At 40.8% G+C, this 19,468-nt stretch overlaps 2 protein-coding genes across 8 annotated transcripts in view; one reads left to right on the top strand and one right to left on the bottom strand.

The window, feature by feature from the left end:
- Positions 1–13,194, top strand: part of abi1a (abl-interactor 1a) — a 46,722-nt gene extending 33,528 nt beyond the window's left edge. For 2 of the 7 annotated variants that reach the window (XM_023431493.2, XM_023431489.2), the window contains 6 exons: positions 3,437–3,537; positions 4,831–4,983; positions 7,860–8,177; positions 10,186–10,272; positions 11,375–11,560; positions 11,660–13,194. In XM_023431493.2, coding sequence (XP_023287261.1) covers positions 3,437–3,537; positions 4,831–4,983; positions 7,860–8,177; positions 10,186–10,272; positions 11,375–11,560; positions 11,660–11,835 — 1,021 coding nt within the window. In that variant the 3' untranslated portion in view covers positions 11,836–13,194. The remainder of the gene's footprint in view (positions 1–3,436; positions 3,538–4,830; positions 4,984–7,859; positions 8,178–10,185; positions 10,273–11,374; positions 11,561–11,659) is intronic. The other 5 variants (XM_023431490.2, XM_087169939.1, XM_023431494.2 and 2 more) reach the window with 3 other exon arrangements.
- Positions 13,195–13,624: 430 nt separating this feature from the next.
- On the bottom strand, positions 13,625–17,782 carry pdss1 (prenyl (decaprenyl) diphosphate synthase, subunit 1). Its single transcript, XM_023431497.2, has 11 exons — positions 17,592–17,782; positions 16,720–16,784; positions 16,496–16,628; positions 16,244–16,374; positions 15,917–16,058; positions 15,718–15,829; positions 15,518–15,627; positions 15,334–15,414; positions 15,124–15,237; positions 14,944–15,024; positions 13,625–14,666 (listed from the first exon to the last, which is right to left on the bottom strand). Exons 1-11 carry the CDS (start codon positions 17,745–17,747, stop codon positions 14,526–14,528), a joined length of 1,266 nt encoding a protein of 421 aa, XP_023287265.1. The 5' UTR covers positions 17,748–17,782; the 3' UTR covers positions 13,625–14,525.
- Between the last annotated feature and the right edge of the window lie 1,686 nt (positions 17,783–19,468).

Here is a 19,468-nt window from a genome sequence, read left to right on the forward strand (position 1 = left end):
CAGAGCTCCTCAGCGTTTCCTGTGGAGCGACAGCAAAAGCAAAAAAAAAATGGCCGTTCGGCATCACCGTCACTGATCTAACGTCCCTTTAACAAACTGAGAGTCGGACCGTGCCCTCCCCCGCTTCAGCTAATATCGCCACGCTGCGTCATTATTTGATTATGCCGGCTGGAAGTTGGCCGTGCTTATTCAGCTCATCAGTCTCTGCCGTCCTCAACTCGGGTCTTAATTCAATACCAGGCATCTGTGTGTTCCCGCCATACGATGCCTGTTATTGTTTAATATCTTTCTGTGGGGGGGAAGATTACACTCTCACATGCAGGTGTCATTATTTATTTTTTTATTTTTTATTTTTTTTACACAACATGCTCACTGCAGAGTCCCGCTAATAAAAATCTCTTCTAACACTGTTTGTGTGAAGCTGGATTCCTGCCTCAACCATCCGAAAACTAAACCAGATGCTTTTTAAGATGCTGCATATGTGTGTATTTAGTGGATTTTTCCGAATTTGTGCAGTTTTTTCCTTAAAAAAAAAAAAAACCCCAAAAAAACCACCCGCCCTCCTCAGCTACTGTCCATTTCCAAACCTAATTAAAAATAATTAGAAGTTCTCTGGCTGCCAAGGGGTTAAAGCACTGACCATGAACTACAACACCCCCTGGTTCGTCCTTTTAATGCATCTCTCCCCCGTAATTTCCTGTCAACTCTCGACTGCAGTCTCTCTAATAAAGGCATAAAATGCTAGTTATTTCGTTTTTTTTTATTATTATTAATTTTGCATATGGGACTAGTTTATGTTTGTGGACTTTAAAGACTCAGATGAGGCTTTTCAAAAGTAGAAAAATGCAGAGGTTTTTCTGCAGATCGCATTATAGATAAACAGAAAAGAAATTACAGTCATTTTCGAGACTCCAAAATATGTGATTTGGGGTTTTCTTGGGGGTCCAGTGTGATAATTAAGAGGTCTGAAGGGTCTGTAGTTTGTAACCTTGCTTACATCAGCTGTTGGAGTAACCTCAGTTCTGACTTTTTAATCATAACATCTACACGCTCAGTTTTTTTTTTTTAATGCATTAAGTCTCGAATGGTCGGTCTCCGTCGGTCTCTGGCATAATAGATTTTATACGGTACATGGAAATTCTTTAAGAAGAGCTCTGAGCTGAAATTACATTACATTAGATTAATATACTAGATTGCAGCAACCCTAATGTTCATCTCCTGCTCCTTATTCTTTATATGCTTCTGGTTATTTCCTCAAGTCAATCTTTTTCATCTCAGATTATGCTCTGGGCTCCTTTTGTTGGAAGTCGATTTATTCCCTTTCTTGTCAAGTCACATCATGTCACATCATGTCACAATGCCTGAGCACAAAGTTTTTATTTTATAACACATTTTGTTTTTACCTTGTGTTCATTTTCACTGAGAACACAGTCTCTTTTTTTTTTTTTTGTTTGCCTTTTTTTTCCCATTGGCCCCCGGGGAGTTTTGTTAGCTGTGAGGAAGTGAGCTGGAACTTTATTTTATTTATTTTTTTTTAGCCTAGCTGTGTGTTACAGACTCGGTTGATTTATAAACAACTCCACATATTGCGCAGAGGGGAGGTGGAGCAGGAGAAATGGAGCTGGAGGTGCTTTTATTTCGCAGCGTTTTGAAATACAGAAGAAGAAGCAGAAGCTGGGAAAGATATAAATGGAAGGAATGGGTTAGTTATAGAGGGATTAGGAGGGATAAATCAAAACATGCAGATGAGAGGGGGGGGGGTTGAATTACGATGTTCATAATATAATATTGTTTAGCCTTTATCCCCACAGACACTTCGCTCTCACTGCCACCAACATCCTTCAGAGGGGTAACCCCTGCTGTGGGTGCCTGAAGAGCCCCCCCCCCCCGGGCTCGACTGACATGGATCAGAGAGGAGAGGGAGATGATGGGAAAGGGGATAAAGAGGTGTGGGGGGCAGGCGGGAGTGAGCGAGCAAGGGTTCAGCGGGATGGAAGGAATCAGAGGAGATGGGGGGGTTTGGGAGATGAGCGAGGGGAATCACTTTACAGGCGATGAGGAGATAAGAGGCAGAGGTCGAGGGGCGGTGAGGGGTGAGAGGTAAGGGAGCGGGATCAGACGGAAAGCAGGGATGAAAGAGGCAGGGAAAAAAAAGGGAGAGGTGGGGCGAGGGAGCTGGAGGAGAAATGAGGATCAAGGCCAGCCCGAGAGAGAGAGAGAGCGGGGAGGGGGGGGGGTTTAGTTGGTCGGGCCATTGATCTACGAGCCTGGGGGTCAAACACAGGGTGAAACAGTGCTTATGCAGGCCACTGCAGAGCTGACATACATACGACATTCCCATGTCCCTATATCCTCACGGGGCATTGACAACAGCCAATACTGCCACTTATGGTGTTGGTGTTTGTAACGTGGCATGTTTTGGAAAAACAATTAGTAGGAGTGAAGAGACGATGGTTTAGTTGTTGTTTGGTCTCTTTAAACTGAACATTCAACATGATTAAAATAACTGTGTCACTGTATCAGTGCAGCCTTCACGACAAGCATCTATATATGTTAATACTAGGATTAAGATTAAATTTAAGAGCAAAATTATTGCAATTAAACTGTGATTTTGTCACATGTGAAACAAACAGATTCATTAAATGTCGAAAACTAATAAGCAAAATATTTTAAGGCGTTGGCAGATTGGATATTTTACATGTGACAAATTCCAATAATGTAGGGAAGCGTATGTGATCGACTAGCGCTCGTACGATACTGAGGAGCATCTGAATCTGTGGCTACAGTTTTGTAATTCCACCTTCCCGTGTGAACCGTGTTCTCATGAAGCTGTGGCTTTGCTCATTTTAGACGATTCACGGATGCTACCACATGCAGAGTGTTTGGACTGAATGTTTGGCAAAGACTCATCATGCACAACAAAGTGATTGTTTTAAATTTAGCCTCGGATTTACCCCCCCCACCCTACCCCCCCTTATTCTTTTTGTTAACTGCCAAATAAAAGAAAAACTTATCATTGGACTAAACGCACAGAGTTTATGATAATCACTGTAAATTAGTTCAAGTGTTTTGCGGGGCAATTAGAGGATCTGAGGCGAGGTATTTTTAGGTGGTTGGCATGCTAAAAGCTTAATTATCCATTTTAATTCTCAACCATATTCCTGTTTATTCTGTTACTATGATTCTTTGATTCATAAAATTGTCACTAGAGAGGCTGATATCTGGACGCGTCGCTCTGCGGCTCAGTCTTAACGAGCCAACAGCCCGAGTCAATCAGTATGAAAAAGGACTTAAATGAAGTTTTGCAGTCTTATTATTCTGATTAGGAGAGAAGCTGAGATGCAGTGGAGTCTGTATCTGCAGTTTTACCTGCTGTGCAGTCTGAGCATGTTGCCCTGAATAAACCGATGTCCTCTTTCTCTTCCATCTCCCTCAGTGGAAGCAGCGGGGGGAGCAGCAGCAGGGAGAACAGCGGCAGCAGCGGAATTGGCATTCCCATCGCAGTGCCTACACCCTCCATCCCCATGTCTGGCCCAGGTGAGCGTTGATAACTGCACAGCGAGCCGCCGCCGCAGCAGCCGCAGCAGCAGCAGCTTTCAGTAAACAGTTACTACAGGCCGGTAGGTCTGATATAAGGCAGGGGCAGGATTGTACTCTACCAGCTTCAGGCATTTTGAAAAGCCTGCAATAAAACCTGCCCCTCCCTGTCTCACAGAGCTGCTAACCCACCTGAGAATGTCATTAAATTTGGTTTTGGAGCTTTTATTTCCCCCCTTTCCCATGCTCCCATGCTCCCATGCTCGCAGCACTGGTTAAAGGGATTTTCTGTCCTTATAAGAACTCTTTTGAGTATAAAAATGAACAAATATCTGCTGTTTATATTCCCAAAATATCCAGGTTTTTTTGCACTCGGAAACTCGTATCAGTTGAATTCTTGTCTGTTTGACCTGCGTGAAACAACATAACACTCTTTAAACATTGACAGGCAGCGATGAGAATACAGGGCCCTGCTGTTTGCACAGTGCACATGCCTCTGTCAGAGTTTACTTTCGTACATAAATTAAACCACAGCCAGAGTGACAAGTCTAAAGTGCAAATCTGCAAATAACTGCATAAAAGAACAAGTTTTAGTTTAAAAAATATATATATATATATACAAATTTGGAGCACCCAAAATCAGGAAACAGGTTTCTTATTTTCTTTTTCTTTTTTAAAAATATAATATGCATGAATATAACAATGATAGCACTACATGACAAGGTGTAAATTTGACAGTCCCTGTGAAAATAGTGAGACTACTCTACACAAAGCCTATGTTTACCAGACAGGGATTAAGCAGGCCCATTGTGTTCTAAGCACAGCTGATTCTCTATCCTACTGTGTAAATAGGCCAAGCTGTGTTAGGCCTGCTGCTTTACAGTGGAACAGTAAGGCCCAGATAACACCACGTTACACACTACACACTACACATAGCACTGCATTACGCCGTACGCATGCCAGAGATCGCACCGCGTTTCACTTCTGCTGCTATGAGGGAGAAATATTTTGGGTTTTATGTAGTAGCTGTTCCACCTCAGCACCCAGGATCGTGCCAGCAATACAGGACTAACCGTACAAGCCGGTCGCCATGGAAACACTCAGTTCATGCCACAAAGAAATGTGTGCGCGGAGCGGAGCTGTGCCTTGACAAAGTCGAAGTGCTCCCCAAGCCCCACAGGGTTCGCGAGTGAAGCGATGTGCTGTTATGTAACTGTAAAGGTGCAGGAGGCGGGCGAGGACACGCTCCCGTTTCCAGCTTCAGTATCAAACTAATGTAAATACTCCTTTCAGTCCCACCCATGTCTGCTCCCCTGGGAGCCCCGCCGCCTCCCCCACCCCCTCCTCCTCCTCCTCCTCCTCTACTACCTCCACCTGCTCCCCCAATGGCCGGGCTCACCCCCCCAGCACCAGCACCACCACCACCTCCACCACCACCACCCATAGGTGAGACTCCTCGAACCCTGAGGCCGCTCCCGTTCTGCCTGCTGTCTGGAGGGTGGACGATCAGCACGTCTTTTTATTATGATCCTTCTCATGAAGCACGTGCACAAATAAGGGTGTTGTGGGTATGGATGGGTGCCTGTCTGTGCACACTGCAAGCAAAACCGGCTCTTATTAACATATTGTTAATGTCATAGAGTAGTAAATTTCTTTTGGTTTTTAAAGTTTAAATGAATAAGTAGACGTAACTTGCCAAGAAGCATTAATTAGGTAATGGAAAGAAAAACTTTATCCCCCAAATTTGTGCTTCCTGGGCAAAAGTATTATCAATGAAATGTAATAACATTATTAAAGGGATGAGGAAGGATGGGAATCTGGCTGTTGACAAGTAATAGCTGTGGCCAACTTTTCTCTGCCAATAAACTTGTTGACCTAAACACATCAGCCAAAATGTCCCAGTTGTTTCAGCTCTGTGGATGCTTGCAGTGTGAACAGGCTGTGTATGTGTTTCTGTCTGCAGACACAACAGGGCACCGTTTACATACTAAAACCTCAGTGGTGGTGGTACTTTTACTTTCTAATTCTTTACCGATCTGTTATTGGCTAATTTAAGAAGTCTCATATCGCCTAAGGTCTGGATAAAGTTAATTAGTGCCTGCAGAATCTCCAAACTTGTTCGTTTACATTTGATCTCGAGCTGCTGTTCATCTCAGCCCATTGGCGATTCACATTTACAACTTTAAAAACCTAAAAATTCAGGAGTAAAGTGTGTGCAGTGTTTCCCTACAAAGATAAAATGAATTTACCTTGAGGGCTGTGAGACTTCTTTGGCACAGGTAGAGTACGTCACTGTTTCATTTGATTTCCTTTTCTATTTCCCGGAAAACTGACTGAGGTTAAAGCTGCTGTACCCGCCGTTCCATGCTAACTTCAAAATCAGCTTCTTTTGTAACTAAGTGGAAATTTATGCATCACTAAATTAAAACTGGTTGTACCAGATGTATAGATTTATCATTACCAAATATTTACACTGAGTAACTGCCAGTTGTAGCTGTTACGTAGCTAACCGAACCAACTGGTTTAGCTAACGTTAGCATGCTAACATAAGACCCGAGTTGATTGAAGAGTAAAAGAAGTAACTGAATGTGGAAGACATACCTGATACTTAATGAAAATGTTCTTATAATCATGTAAAGTGGATTTTTTTGGGAGATTTTAAATTACATTTCACAAAATACCTGAAATGACAAAACATTGTGCTAATAATGTTAGGCTAGCTAGCTAAACAACCAAATCACATTGGTTACATTAGTGTAACTGGCTATTTCCATGGATATTTCCCACATAATTTTAATTATCAGACTAACTACTAACTCTGAAACACATTTATTTCTCCATGAATGCATATATACATTAAAAAAAAAAAAAAAAAAAAAGAAGTAACATTTACATTAGTTAAGTTTAACATATTGTTTACCCCCTTAAAACTATTAGATTAGAACGTACGTGATGCTACAGTGACTTCCTGTTTACATAGTTGAACAGCAATAAGTTTACACATTACTAAAGTCTTAACTAGGTTAGACAGTTGTTAAGTTTTAAGAGCGTGGTAATTAACTACTTTAAAACTAGCTAGTAGTTACTGAAGTTTGAGGTGCCAGTTATGGAAATAGAAAAAACATGGAGACATGATTTCTGGGTAATGAAGTTCTAAAACATTCAAACAGCCATTTGGATGCTGCAAATGTTCAATATTGCTTGATGCAGCTTTAATTTACAAGTTGTATTGACTCTGAATCACTGAGTGATACTTGTTTTGATTTACTCCCGAGAGCTCTGCAAAGACTGAGACACATCCAGCTGTTTGATTGGTATCAACTCCGGTGTTTGTACAGTGGCTGCTCGTATCTGATCGACTCCAGCCAAATTGAAATTCTTCAACAAGATGATCACTTGGAAGTTTCCCTCAAAACATCAGCGCACACTTTCAGACATAATTACTGCTGCCGGGCACAATATGGAGAAGTTTGTTTGCCGTTGTGTTTCTTCAGAATCTTTACTTCCTCTGGTTCCACCCATCCCCAACTGAGAGCAGGGCCTCTCCCGAGAGACACTGCGTTATCTAGAAATATGGACAGGAAATACTCAAACAGACAAACAGTTTTTTAACCCCATTCTGTCTCTCTGTATTTTTTTTGTTTTGCGCACACACACACACACATTCTCACACTGTTCGCACGGTCTTTAAATATTTGAGTGTATTTAATGTTGCAGTAATGCTGCTGTTTGAAGAGATGGTTCGGGTTGTACTCAGACGACCGGTGTACTCGATCGTGAACTCTCCCCGCCGTCTCTCGAGTAGATATTTAAACCCACGTCCATGAAAAGAGAGTGAAGAAGTTTTTTTTCTTTTCACTGCCGGTTCTGTTGAACCCTGAAGGATTAGTCTGTTCTGTTGCTGCTCTGTTCTGTTTTCTCACTGAACCTTTCCCCCCCCTTTGCTTTTCCTTTTTTGCTATATTTTCTAAAGAAACTTGAAGTGCTGGATTTATTTTTGACAACCTCTTGAGACTCTCTTGTGTTTCATTTTACCCTGGTGAAATGTCTCTGTGAGAATTTTATCAGTTGATAATCTGCGTTGCATCCCTAGCTCATCGGCTTCCTCTGATTGGTTATTGATTGTCTTTTCAGAAGGTGTGGGGCTCTAATCAGAATTTAAAAGCTCACATTAACTTTTACACTGTTGATGATTCATGTTGTGGGTGCTTTTTTTTTTTTCCTTCTTCCCCTTTCCATCTCCTCTATCTAACCCCCATCTTCCCTCTTTGGTCCTGTCCGTCTTTCCTCTCTTCCTTCCCTGTGTTTTTGGGTTTTTCTAGCGGTGGCCCCTGGGCCTGGTCTGGGCCCCGCTCCAATGTCCCAGTTTGGAACCATCTCGCGGCAGATTTCGCGGCACAACCCTTCCAACTCCTCTATCTCTATGGTTTCGGCCACGGGCACCTACCGCCGGGCGCCGTCGGTCACTTCCCAGTTCTCCTTGCAGCAGCAGCAACAACTACAGCAGCAGCAACAGCAACAGCAGCAGCAGCAGCAGCAGCAACAACAACAGCAGCAGCAACAACAGCAGCAGCAGCAGCAGCAGCAGCAACAACAGCCTCATATTAATGGAGGCACTCCCGGCTACGGCCAGAACTCAAGTAAGGCCCTTCTGTCTCCAACCCACGCCTGCGTTATAGAGTCTAAACTGTCACTGAAGCACAAAACCTCACATTTCTTCCAAATGATGCACAGTCACAAACTAAAGCAAGCTAACCTTTGTAGCCACAGACCAGTATTTCATATCTGCAAGTGAGTCACTGCTTTCCGAAGGTCAAGCTTGAATTCTTGTCAGAATTATTGACTTTTCCCCTTAACTCCCTGTAAGTGCAGGTTAATGCCTTTATATTTTATTCTTATTTTATTTTATCTAACTGTGGGATGTCTTTAGTATTGATGCAGAACGCCTCGTCCTTGAGTTCAACAGAAGAGGCGGTGCAGACAGTCTGTCTGCTAACGACGCGCAGTCACAGTTTTTGGCATCGCCAGAAATGCATAGTCAAACATTGACCTTTTAAATGTAGTTCTTTGTTTGCTTTAAAACTTAACTTCCTACTGTCTAAAACCTAGGCTCCGTTTCTACCTGTTATCAACCTGCGATCAGTATCTGGAGAAAATCACATCTGATTCACGGGTCTTTGCGTTTACACCTGCTATTAATGAGCATTATCTCAATTTTCCCCTGCGTTGAGATCAAGTCTCATTATGCATATTAGTTAAGCATGTTACAATCCAAGAAGAGCGACGCTTGGTTTGTACGTCATTCATTTTTAATCACGTCACTTTTTCAGGGAAAGACTTTCTAGCTACTGGTGCAACTTGCAGCTTGAGATAGCTGTTAAGTGATTAAGATTTTCTTTGTATTGTCTTCCCGTCGACCATGCAACATTTGTTATCCCAGGTCTGTTAGACTTTTTAGACTCGTTACTGCGACTTTTACACTTTATTTTTGGAAGTTTACGGTCAATATACATCATTTACATAAAAATTTACCTTGTTTTTGGGTTAAAGAAAATAAAATTTTGAATTATTTTGAGTCACGTTACAATCAGAGGAACAGGGATATGTCAAAGTTTAGTCAGGATACTGTTTGGAAACCGCAGATGCTATTAATTTGAATAAAACACCAAAAATTCTATGAAAATAGTGATAATTTGCAAAGATTGTAGTAATGAACAATTCATGTTATTTTCCAAGCAAATTACATGAAAGAAAAAACATATTTCTGCCATAAAAACATTTGAAAAAGGGGCAAATTTGGACAACAGGAGGGTTAAGTATGTGGTCACACTGTACAAATTACATTTACACCTGGCTGACATCAGATCACAGTGTGTGATCTCATTTCCATAAGATGATTATCAACCTAGAGGTGCATTCACCAAAGCGCTGGTTTTAATATGTCACTGCCACTGTTGATCAAATGATCCGGGAGGAAAAGTCTGAGAAAATGTAAAATAAGAATTCAAAGTACAAAACTACAACAGGTTCCAAAGGGAGTTCAGCAGCCTTGCCTGGAATTTAGGTTGACTGACATTCAAGGCAAACAGTGCCCCCTTGTGGCCGTTGTCGTTACTCGCTGATTTCACAGTGGGAACTCTCCGATTGACAGAAATCAACCGTAATCTGCAGTTTATCCTCTGGCCTCAGAGATCCCCAGATACCCTGTGAAATCTCATCACAGTCACAGACGTCATTCAACTTTTCAGTCTTACAGCGTTTTTTTTTTTTTTATGTCTGATTCTGCGGAGGCGCTGCAGCTGCAGTTGATCAAGTTCATGTGGCAATCGTAATTTTAATAATTGATTTGGTCATTTTTCACTAGAAAATGTTCAAAATATTTAAAAAATAAATAAAAAATGTGTGAGTCAGCGCTCGATCTGTCACTGCTGCGAATCACTGTCTGGTTCCATCAGATGTGTTCATGCTCACAGTTGTTGCAGTGTGTTTCTTTAGTCTCTGTCAGTGTTGTGTTTGCTTGGGATTGGGATGCACTCTTTAACTGTCTTCTGTACATTCTTGGTAACTGATGGGCTTTCTCTTTGTTTTTGTTTTTTCTTTCTTCCTCTGTTGCTCTCTTTCTCTGCATTTTTCTTTGCCGGCTTTCAGTGTCTATCGCTCCTCCTCCTCCCCCTATGCCCCAGCTGACTCCACAGATACCTCTGACTGGCTTTGTGGCCAGGATGCAGGAGAGCAGTAAGTGAAGAGGCTAAGAAAAATACTTTCCTCCTTATCTGTGCCAACTATTCCCACTCTGACATCACCCAGCATGCATTGTGCTTGTTCATCGTCCGTCCTCTTCTCTCCTTCTGTTGAGATCAACCTCTTGCAACAATGTACTATCAAAGAACATGTCTCATTAGATTGTTTCATCATTTTATTACACTTGTAAGCAGCTTTATTTGTTGTTTGGACACAGATTCATTTATAAAACTACAGTTTCTTATTGTTTTTCAGGGGTGTGAGACATAGATTATGGAATAATCTCACTTGGCAAGAGAAGTGACATTTTAAAATACATGCAGGAGAGAAAATAATGAAGTCTGTTGCTGCCACAGACTGTTTTTAATTTAGTTATTTAGTTGATCTATTTACTGGTTGAAGCGCAACAGGATTGAGTTCATTTGAGGTGAATAATAATGTTTTAAGTGGGAAAAAAATGCCAAAAAAAGGGGGTCACTGCAGGGCAGGGCTGGAGAAGACAGGGCCCTTTGCTGCCCCCTGCTGGTCCAAAACATGCAGTGTTGGAGTATTGGGTGCATTATTTCTTGACAGAAGCAACTTTAAATGTCAGCGATGGACATTTATTAATGGATAATATTAAAGTGTTCATTAAAACAATAGAAAAGCCTCTACAATACCCCCCCCATATGGATGCTGTCAGACAAACCTCTAACATACTTAATAGCATGACTCGGCATGTGAGATCAATTAAGTGTTCATGAATCATGTGTAATTTTCCTTTTTTTCTGTACATGCATGACTGAATAGAGCCACAACAAGAGGAGCACAAACTACACAGCTCACTTAACAGGCTTTAAATGTACACTATATCATCCTATTAAGCGATCCACGGGAAGTCCTAACAGCGATGCAGCCTGCTTGATGAATTTAATATTCAAAAAAAAAAGAAAACCTTCCATACACACTGTTCTGCATGTCCTATCATTACTCCTGCATGGTTCAGCCGCCGCCCTCTCCATCACAGGCTCATGCAAACCGGTGATTCTTCAACCTTTTGAACCCAACTCGGTAAAGTCTTCTCAGTGATCTCACTTCTCCGTCTGTTCCAACACAGTTGCAGATACCCCTACTCCACCTCCCCCTCCCCCTCCGGACGACATGCCCTTGTTTGACGACTCTCCTCCACCGCCGCCGCCTCCTCCGGTGGATTACGAGGAGGAGGATGCTGCTGTCGTGCACTACAACGACCCCTACGCTGACGGAGACCCGCAGTGGGCTCCAAAGAACTACATCGAGAAAGGTTTGTCCAAGAAAATAAACTTACTTTTACGGTAACTCTTGTCTTCTCGTCTATAGTTTATTAATTAATTGGATACTCACTTTGTACTTCTCTCGTCAGTGGTGGCCATCTACGACTACGCCAAGGACAAGGACGACGAGTTGAGTTTCATGGAGGGGGCGATCATCTACGTCATCAAGAAGAACGACGACGGCTGGTATGAGGGCGTGTGCAACGGCGTCACCGGCCTGTTCCCCGGCAACTACGTGGAGTCCATCATGCACTACGCCGACTGAAGGGACCTCGCAGTAACAGTACAGTCTATTTATTCAGTCATATCATAATCCACTGAGAGACTGACAGCAGAAATCTTGACTCCGCATAGACATAACTGTATGATCCTCTTTTGATATGACAGAATGTTCTTTCCCTAACTGATTGCAAATAAAATGAAAAGTAATATCTATTTAGTTTATTTTGGTGTTAAATGGGCGGGTGGGGGACATTTATGGAATATGTAAAATAATAATTAAAAAAAAAAAATGTTTTTAAAAGAATTGGACTGCACGTGCTCTCGCCGGTTGAACTCAAAGACGATGGTCGCACAGCTGAAGGATGTACATCTCGCCTGGACAAAGATTTGTGATTCAGAACTGAATCCTTTTGTGAACAAGAGTATTAGGTTTTATGGAACAAATAAAAAAATAAAAAATAAAAAATGTTAATGTCACGTACGCACCTTCAGTTGAAGTGTCTGTACTGTCAGTTGTATATAATGTGAGCTGCAGCCGCTCTGGGTTTCTGTAATGTAAATTCAGTGAATGTCGATTATATGATAGTTTTCATTAGTGGTGCCCTCCTCGACGCCATGAGGCCCGTTTGTACGGTGAACAAACACGGACACGGCCTGTCAATAATCCACAAATTTAAATACTGTAAATGGTATTTCAAAGAAAGTTATTTCTGAAAAAAATCACTTTGGCGTTAAAAGCATGCAAAATTTTAAGAGATATAATGTAATCTTAAGTTTATTGCCATTATGCTTCCATTATGTTGTAAGTGTACTCACCTTTTTTTATTTTTTTTTGTTTTAATTTTTATTCCACTGTTGTAATCACTGAACTTTTTAGACTCTGAAGTAATTTTCAGGCTTTCCCGTGGTCTCACCTTTTTTTTTTTTTTTTTTTTTTTTTTTTTTTTTTTTTAAATGCGGATTTGTCATTTTAACTTAAAAAATCCTAAAAATGAAAGAGAGATCACTTTGTCGAGCGTTTCGATCAGTTTGAAGCAAGAAAACACATTCCATTTTTTTTTTTTTTTTTTGGCTTATTAGCAAAGCATTTAAAAGATAATGTCACATCACTGTTATATCCTCTATACTAATCCACACACAATCTGTAGGATCCATTGGTAACTGGCAATAACAGACTTCGGCTCTGATAGACGGCGTGCGGTGACGGTTAGACTGGAATTGTCGTGCCTAACACTGCCATGTGACAAATTTCAGATGTAACGCAGTAGACCAATAAACAACTCTAATACCTCCTCAGTCTTCTCAAAGCAACAACGACCTGCTCTGGGTTCAAGGACCATGTTGACTGCTCCGAACATGAAGTCCTCTGGGCTGCACAGGTGTACATATTTAACTCAAGAAATCAGCCAATCAATATTAGGTTTCACTCAGGTCTCGAAATCATCTTAACATTGTTTTTTTTTGTTTTTGGTTAGCCCTCGAACATTCATCTAACATGATCTTGACTTTCAAACGCAAGGTTAACACGCAGTGGTCGCCATGTACCGTTTCAGGATACTGCAGCTGATGCCTTGATGTTTTGCCCATTTGCTTTAGTATTTCCAAATTTAAAAAAAACACAAAAAAAAAACATGTTCTGGCTCAATTTCATGGGTAGAATATATTGAAATCTATCTCTGTCTGCCCTTCATTTGTACATATAAAATGTTGATTGAAAAATTAATGTACAGTCTTTTATAATAAACAATTCTATGTACAACATGCATGTGTGGTCACTCGGAGGAAATCAAAAACACAGAGCAAGAGATTGATTTAAATAATAAAAAAAAAAAAAAAGAAAAACTGTTGGTTTATTGAGCACACAGTCATTGCAGATGTTAAGGCCTTCAGTTGTTACAGGGCACTTTGCATTACAGAAGTAACCTCATAACATTTCACAAGTCAAAAAGACACGACTGTTTGGCCTTTTTAAAAAGGTGTGGACGGATCTCGAAAACACATTAACACAGATCCAGACGCTCCTGACACCCATGACAATTATGCACTTTTTTTTTATATACATATATATGTATATATATATATCATTTGGAATAATAGAGATTGTTCAACAACTCCACAGCTCAGGACTAGCAGGTAACAAACTGTGTTCACTCACAGTCTGCTAGTCCGAGTCATGGGGAGGCAGTTGTAGTTACAGTACTGTACGTGTTGAAGGTATTGGTTGCAGTTTGCGGTGGCATCCCATGATTTAAAGATTATAATTCATTTCCAGATCATCGCCGTGATTTCATGTAGGAAGCCGAAATCACAAGGATGTGCATTAAAAACCCAAGTGTATTTATATGTCAAAAACCATTTTAATAGGACTAACCCATACGTATGTTTCAGGAGAGAGCCGTGAAACAACAGGTTTGTCGGTTCGGGGGAGACCCCCCCCTTCAAGCTGCTCCGATTCTCAGTAAGTGTTCTGACAAAGCTTGCTCCCCTTTTCCATTTACAGTTGGCACTAAAAACCAGCACCGGGGGGAGGGGGGGGTGTCCCCCGAACCGAACTCCCCATCGCTTCCCTCTCCGTTTCTGACCTCCCTCGCCCTGTGCAGACACACACACACACACACAGACACGGTGAAGGGGGGAGGGGGGGAGGTCAGGGTGAGTTGTCTTTCAACAGGTAGCTGCCTGAAGTGAACCCCCCCCACCACCACCACCCACACCCCCCCAGCAGGAGGAGGCTCATTTGTCTCTGGTGAGCACCATCTCAGTGAGCCTGATGAGGGCGTCTCTCTCTGGGGACGGCCTGAGCATACTGATCTGTCGGATGGCTTCTTGACAGTAACGCTGGGCCAGGAAGTTGGTCTGTTGCACGCCATCACTCTGAAGCAGAAACAAGAAGTGTGGGGGGGGGCGGTAATATTAGTTCATGTCTAGCTTATAATAACATGTCTGACACAGGAAGGACGACATTGTTTCCTTACAGAACTTATTGAGGATATAATTATCTGTGACTGAAAATATCTGTAATCTCTATTTAATACATTTCAGGACCTTACATGACAATAATATCAACACTTAAAGGTCCTAATTGTTCCTGTGTTTTATTTAAAGTGTTGATCCATTTGTAATTTTTGTTATTATGTATTATTGGTCATACCTGAAGGACGTATTGCCAGGCTCGATCTACATCTCCATTAGAGCTGAAACGTCTCATGATCATTGCATGAAGCTCAGGAAACTAAAAAAAAAAAAAGAAATAGAGATAAAGACTCTTGTGTACAGTTTGTATTAAAACCTGAACATGTTTCCAGTTTAAATAATAAAATGTTGGTCTCACCTGCTGACAAGCAAACAGGACTGGTCCAGTGGCCAAGCCCAGTTTGAGATCTGCAGCTGAGGGCTTCCCCAGGTGATTGGCCCCTGATGTGAAGTCCAAGACATCATCCACTAACTACAGGGCAGAGACAAATAAACTCGTATTGTAACTCTAGTTCTCACTTTGCAAATATGGCTGATGTGATTTGAACACATAAACATCAGAACATGCCTGAAATGCGATGCCAACATTCTTCCCATACTGGTAGGCGATTTCATGAACTTCGGGATCAGAATTTACCAGAATGGATACCTTAAATAAAAGAGGACAGACAGTCAACAAAAAACACTTAAGTGCAGAAACTGAGGCCTCCTTCCATCTCTGGGCTATTTATGTGCAGACAGAACGTACATACTGCTTTACAACTGTTTGCAATAAGACTCGCCGTCTTCTTGAAGGTTTTCTCGAGGTAGTGCTTGAATCTCTCGTTCTCGTTCTCCTTGGAACCCAGCTGCATGAATTCACCTGGAAGCACAATCGGTATAGATCAGGCATTGAAATTCACCAACGAGGACGAGGAAAACCGATTTGAACAGTTTGAGTGCTAAACCGTACCTCGTACCAGGTCTTCTATGACCTGTGACAACACTTTAACCACAGTGTTGTTTCCAATACGAGCCAAGGCCATGGAGGCGGCTGAGAGGATGAAATCTCCTGCCAGGATCGCCTGGAAGAGAGGACAAAAAGAAAATTACATATATATATCCTCAAATAAAATATTATCAGGTGAGATGAAGAGGAAAGAAGCAGTTACTTTTCTTTCACCCCACACTTCATTGATGGTTCTCTTTCCTCTCCGCTTATCTGATCCATCTATGACGTCATCATGCACCAGGCTGGCAGTGTGGATCATTTCTGAGATCATAGCTATGGCCCTCTGCCCTGGGAGCAAATCTCTGCCGAAAGGACAAAGGCCGGCGACAGATTGCAGGAAGTGAGATGAAATAAAAACCCTGGATTATGATTCATATAACAATTTAAGAATCGCTGTCACAAGGCGTGGTGCATCTTCTCTGTAACCAGTGTATCACAGGTCACTTGTAAATGAGTTGTGTTCTTTTAAATTGTGATAAAATCTTACCCCGCTCTGTTGCTGTGGATGTTGAGAGCCCGGGCCATCAGGACAACAATCATTGGTCGGATTGCTTTGCCCTTGCCATCAAAGTAGTAGTCACATAGTGACTTCAGCTCTTCTTTAGATACAAACAGCTCCTGTGAAGCAGAGTAATACAATTCATGTCTTTTATTTCAATCATAATCTACTAGTGTCCGAACACTTGGTACGAGATTCTGCACAAATTTTGGGATGCTTGTTTATTTATTGAAAATGTACCTTTTTGATATCATCATATAAACTTGTAAGGTCTTTCTGGGCTAACGTGAAGGGGTCCTTGAGCTTTGCATCACTGTGTAACGTTCTGCAGCAACAAGACTGTAGTGTGGGATACAGCAACCGTGACTTGTGTCTGCAGAGAGAGACATATAAACATAAACTGTGATAATACAACAAATGATATGTGTAAGAAATGAAGACCCCAGGATCACATCACAACTCACCTGTTTAGAGATGAGGTAAAGTTTAAAATTTTTGGGTTTATCTGTGTAGATGATGATGGCTGTCCCTGAAATCAAAATACAAAAAGGGTAGACAAAGACAGATTATCAGTTCAGGCACATTTTATTATAATAACTTCAGAAAATAAACAAGCATAATTTGACAGGGATCATATACACTACTTTTTTAATTACTGTTGTGAATTTGGGGATTTTAGCAAGCTGAGGTAGGTAGGAAATTCTATACATAGACCCTCATGTTAGTAAATTTAATTTATACAGAGAATAAGCGAACAGGAACTTCCTGTGATTCATCATGATAAATACAAATAATTTAAGAAAATGTCTGATACCTTGGATTATGGTTTGTGCTTAAGATTTTTTTGAATGATGGTTTATTTAAATTGAGGGAGCAAGTCTGGAAAAGCACACAGGAGTCAATGTCAAATGAATGAATGAATGAATGAATGAATGAATGAATGAATGCAACAAAATCGAAATGACCGGAAACTAGACAAGATTTGTTAGGGTTCGTAGGACAACAGGCTAAATAAAGGACAGAGCTTAGTGTGCCTTCCCTATAGTATCTGGAGCAGGTCTTGACCTTTATGTGTGCAGGATAAGTTGAACAAGCCAACACCCCTGCAACAAGTCACCATTCAATTACGAAATTCTTACAAAACGCACACGTTACCCTTTGCAATAGGCACATGGCAGAATGTCAGGAAATGCAACACACACTGCAGTGAAACACATGTTGGCTGAATGAGACTACCATTCACTGGGACCGGCTGACAGCTCGGTCCCATGTATGACCTTCCTAGCTGGGTTTGACAGCACTCCCTTCCCGGCGTCCTGCCAGCCGCAAAACTCACCTCGTTCCCCGGCCTTGAGCTCCACGACGGCCGCCCCAGAGAGGACGCCGAGAAAGACACAGACCTGCAGTTAAAATGCCACAAGGTTTCCAATAAACTCGCACTCGTACAGTTTGTACTCCACCTCCGGCATTGCCTCCACATTGGACCCGCCATGTTCCACAGCCCGCACGCGTCACCTTCGGCTCATATAATTTAACGGAACCGGAAATGAGTAACCGGGGTCCGTTGGTGACGCTCCGTAAATTGGATTTAACGTTAGCAACAGAAGGCAGAATATTTAGAGACACACAATTGTTTCCCTTCAAGATGACATTCATGGTCTCTGGAATGCAGTGGTAGAAATAAACTACTGTTTGTTTTCTCCAGAAAATATACGAGCGTAAGTTTTGGAGATAAGGCTACTAGCTGGTTAGCTAACAGTTAGCTTAGGTAACTGTAGCTACTGGGGTTTTCAGTAGAGCTAATGTTTAATATTTGAGATATTTTAAAAAACAAACCAGACAAAGTTATGTTAGCCTACCTGGTTTCCACAGTACGGCTAACTGCTTTGACTTAGGGTTGTTTTTTGTTATTTATTTAGGATTAAGCTTACCTGAGGTTAGGCTATAAGATACTAAGTTATGAAAGCTCATAGTATAATAAGGGGGGGGGCGCCATAGTATATGTGATGATATATTAATATAAAAAAGGCATAAAAATGTCAAAAAAGTCCTACTATAGTACGGCAAAGAAAATGGCAAAAATCATCATAGTATGGCATAAAATGTGTAAAAACGTCATAGTATAGTATGGCATAAAATTGCCATAGTATAATAAGGCATAAAAATCTCAAAAAAAACATCATAGTATAGTATGGAATACGATTGTCGTAGTATAGTAAGGCGAAAGAAATGTCAAAGTATAGTATGGCATAAAAATGTCAAAAAACGTCTTACTACAGTAAGGGATAAAATTCTCAAAAACATCTTTGTATAGTTTTACATAAAAATGTCAAAAAACGTCATAGTATAGTATGCCATAAAATTCTCAGAAAACATCATAGTATATTGTGACATTAAATTTATCAAGAAACATCAAATTATAGTATGGCAAAAAAAATTCTGAAAAAAAAACGTCATAGTATAGTATGGCATAAAATTCTCAAAAACATCATAGTATATTGTGACATGAAATTTTCAAAAAACATCACATTCTAGTATGGCATAAAATTCTCAAAAAACGTCATAGTATAGTATGGCATAAAATTCTCAAAAACATCATAGAAAAGTTTGGCAATAAGCGTGAAAACGTCATGGTGTAATAGGCCCTCAAAAGCAAAAAAAAAACAATATAGTAAGACAAAAAAATTGAAAATATGACAAAGTATAATAAAGCATAATACTATCAGAAAATGTCATAATTTGGGAAGGTATGAACACGTCATGATATAATAAGGCCCTAAATGTCAAAGAATGTCATAATATAGTATGGCAAAAAAATAGAAAAAATGACAAAGTATAATAAAGCATAAAACCATCAGAAAACGTCATAATTTGGGAAGGTATGAAGACGTAATGATATAATGAAGCCCTAAAAACAAGAAAAATTACATAGTATAGTATGGCAAAAAACGTGAAAAAACGGCATAGTATAGTATGGCAAAAAAACGTGAAAAAACGGCATAGTATGGCAAAAAAAAAAAAATGCAAACACTGAGATTTGAACTCACAACCTTCTCTTTATGAAGCATCAGTTCTAACTATTGTACTAATTTGTCTCTCCTTGTTTCATCATATATTTAACCATCAGGACATCAAAGTATGGTGAGAAATGAAAGCATCATAGTGTATTGAGGCATAAAAATGTCAAAAAACATCATAAGACATAAGATTCTC

This window comes from Seriola lalandi, unplaced genomic scaffold (assembly GCF_002814215.2).
Source record: "Seriola lalandi dorsalis isolate HSWRI2012SDOR001 ecotype SW California unplaced genomic scaffold, Sedor1 jcf7180002054923, whole genome shotgun sequence".
Lineage (NCBI taxonomy): Eukaryota > Metazoa > Chordata > Actinopteri > Carangiformes > Carangidae > Seriola > Seriola lalandi.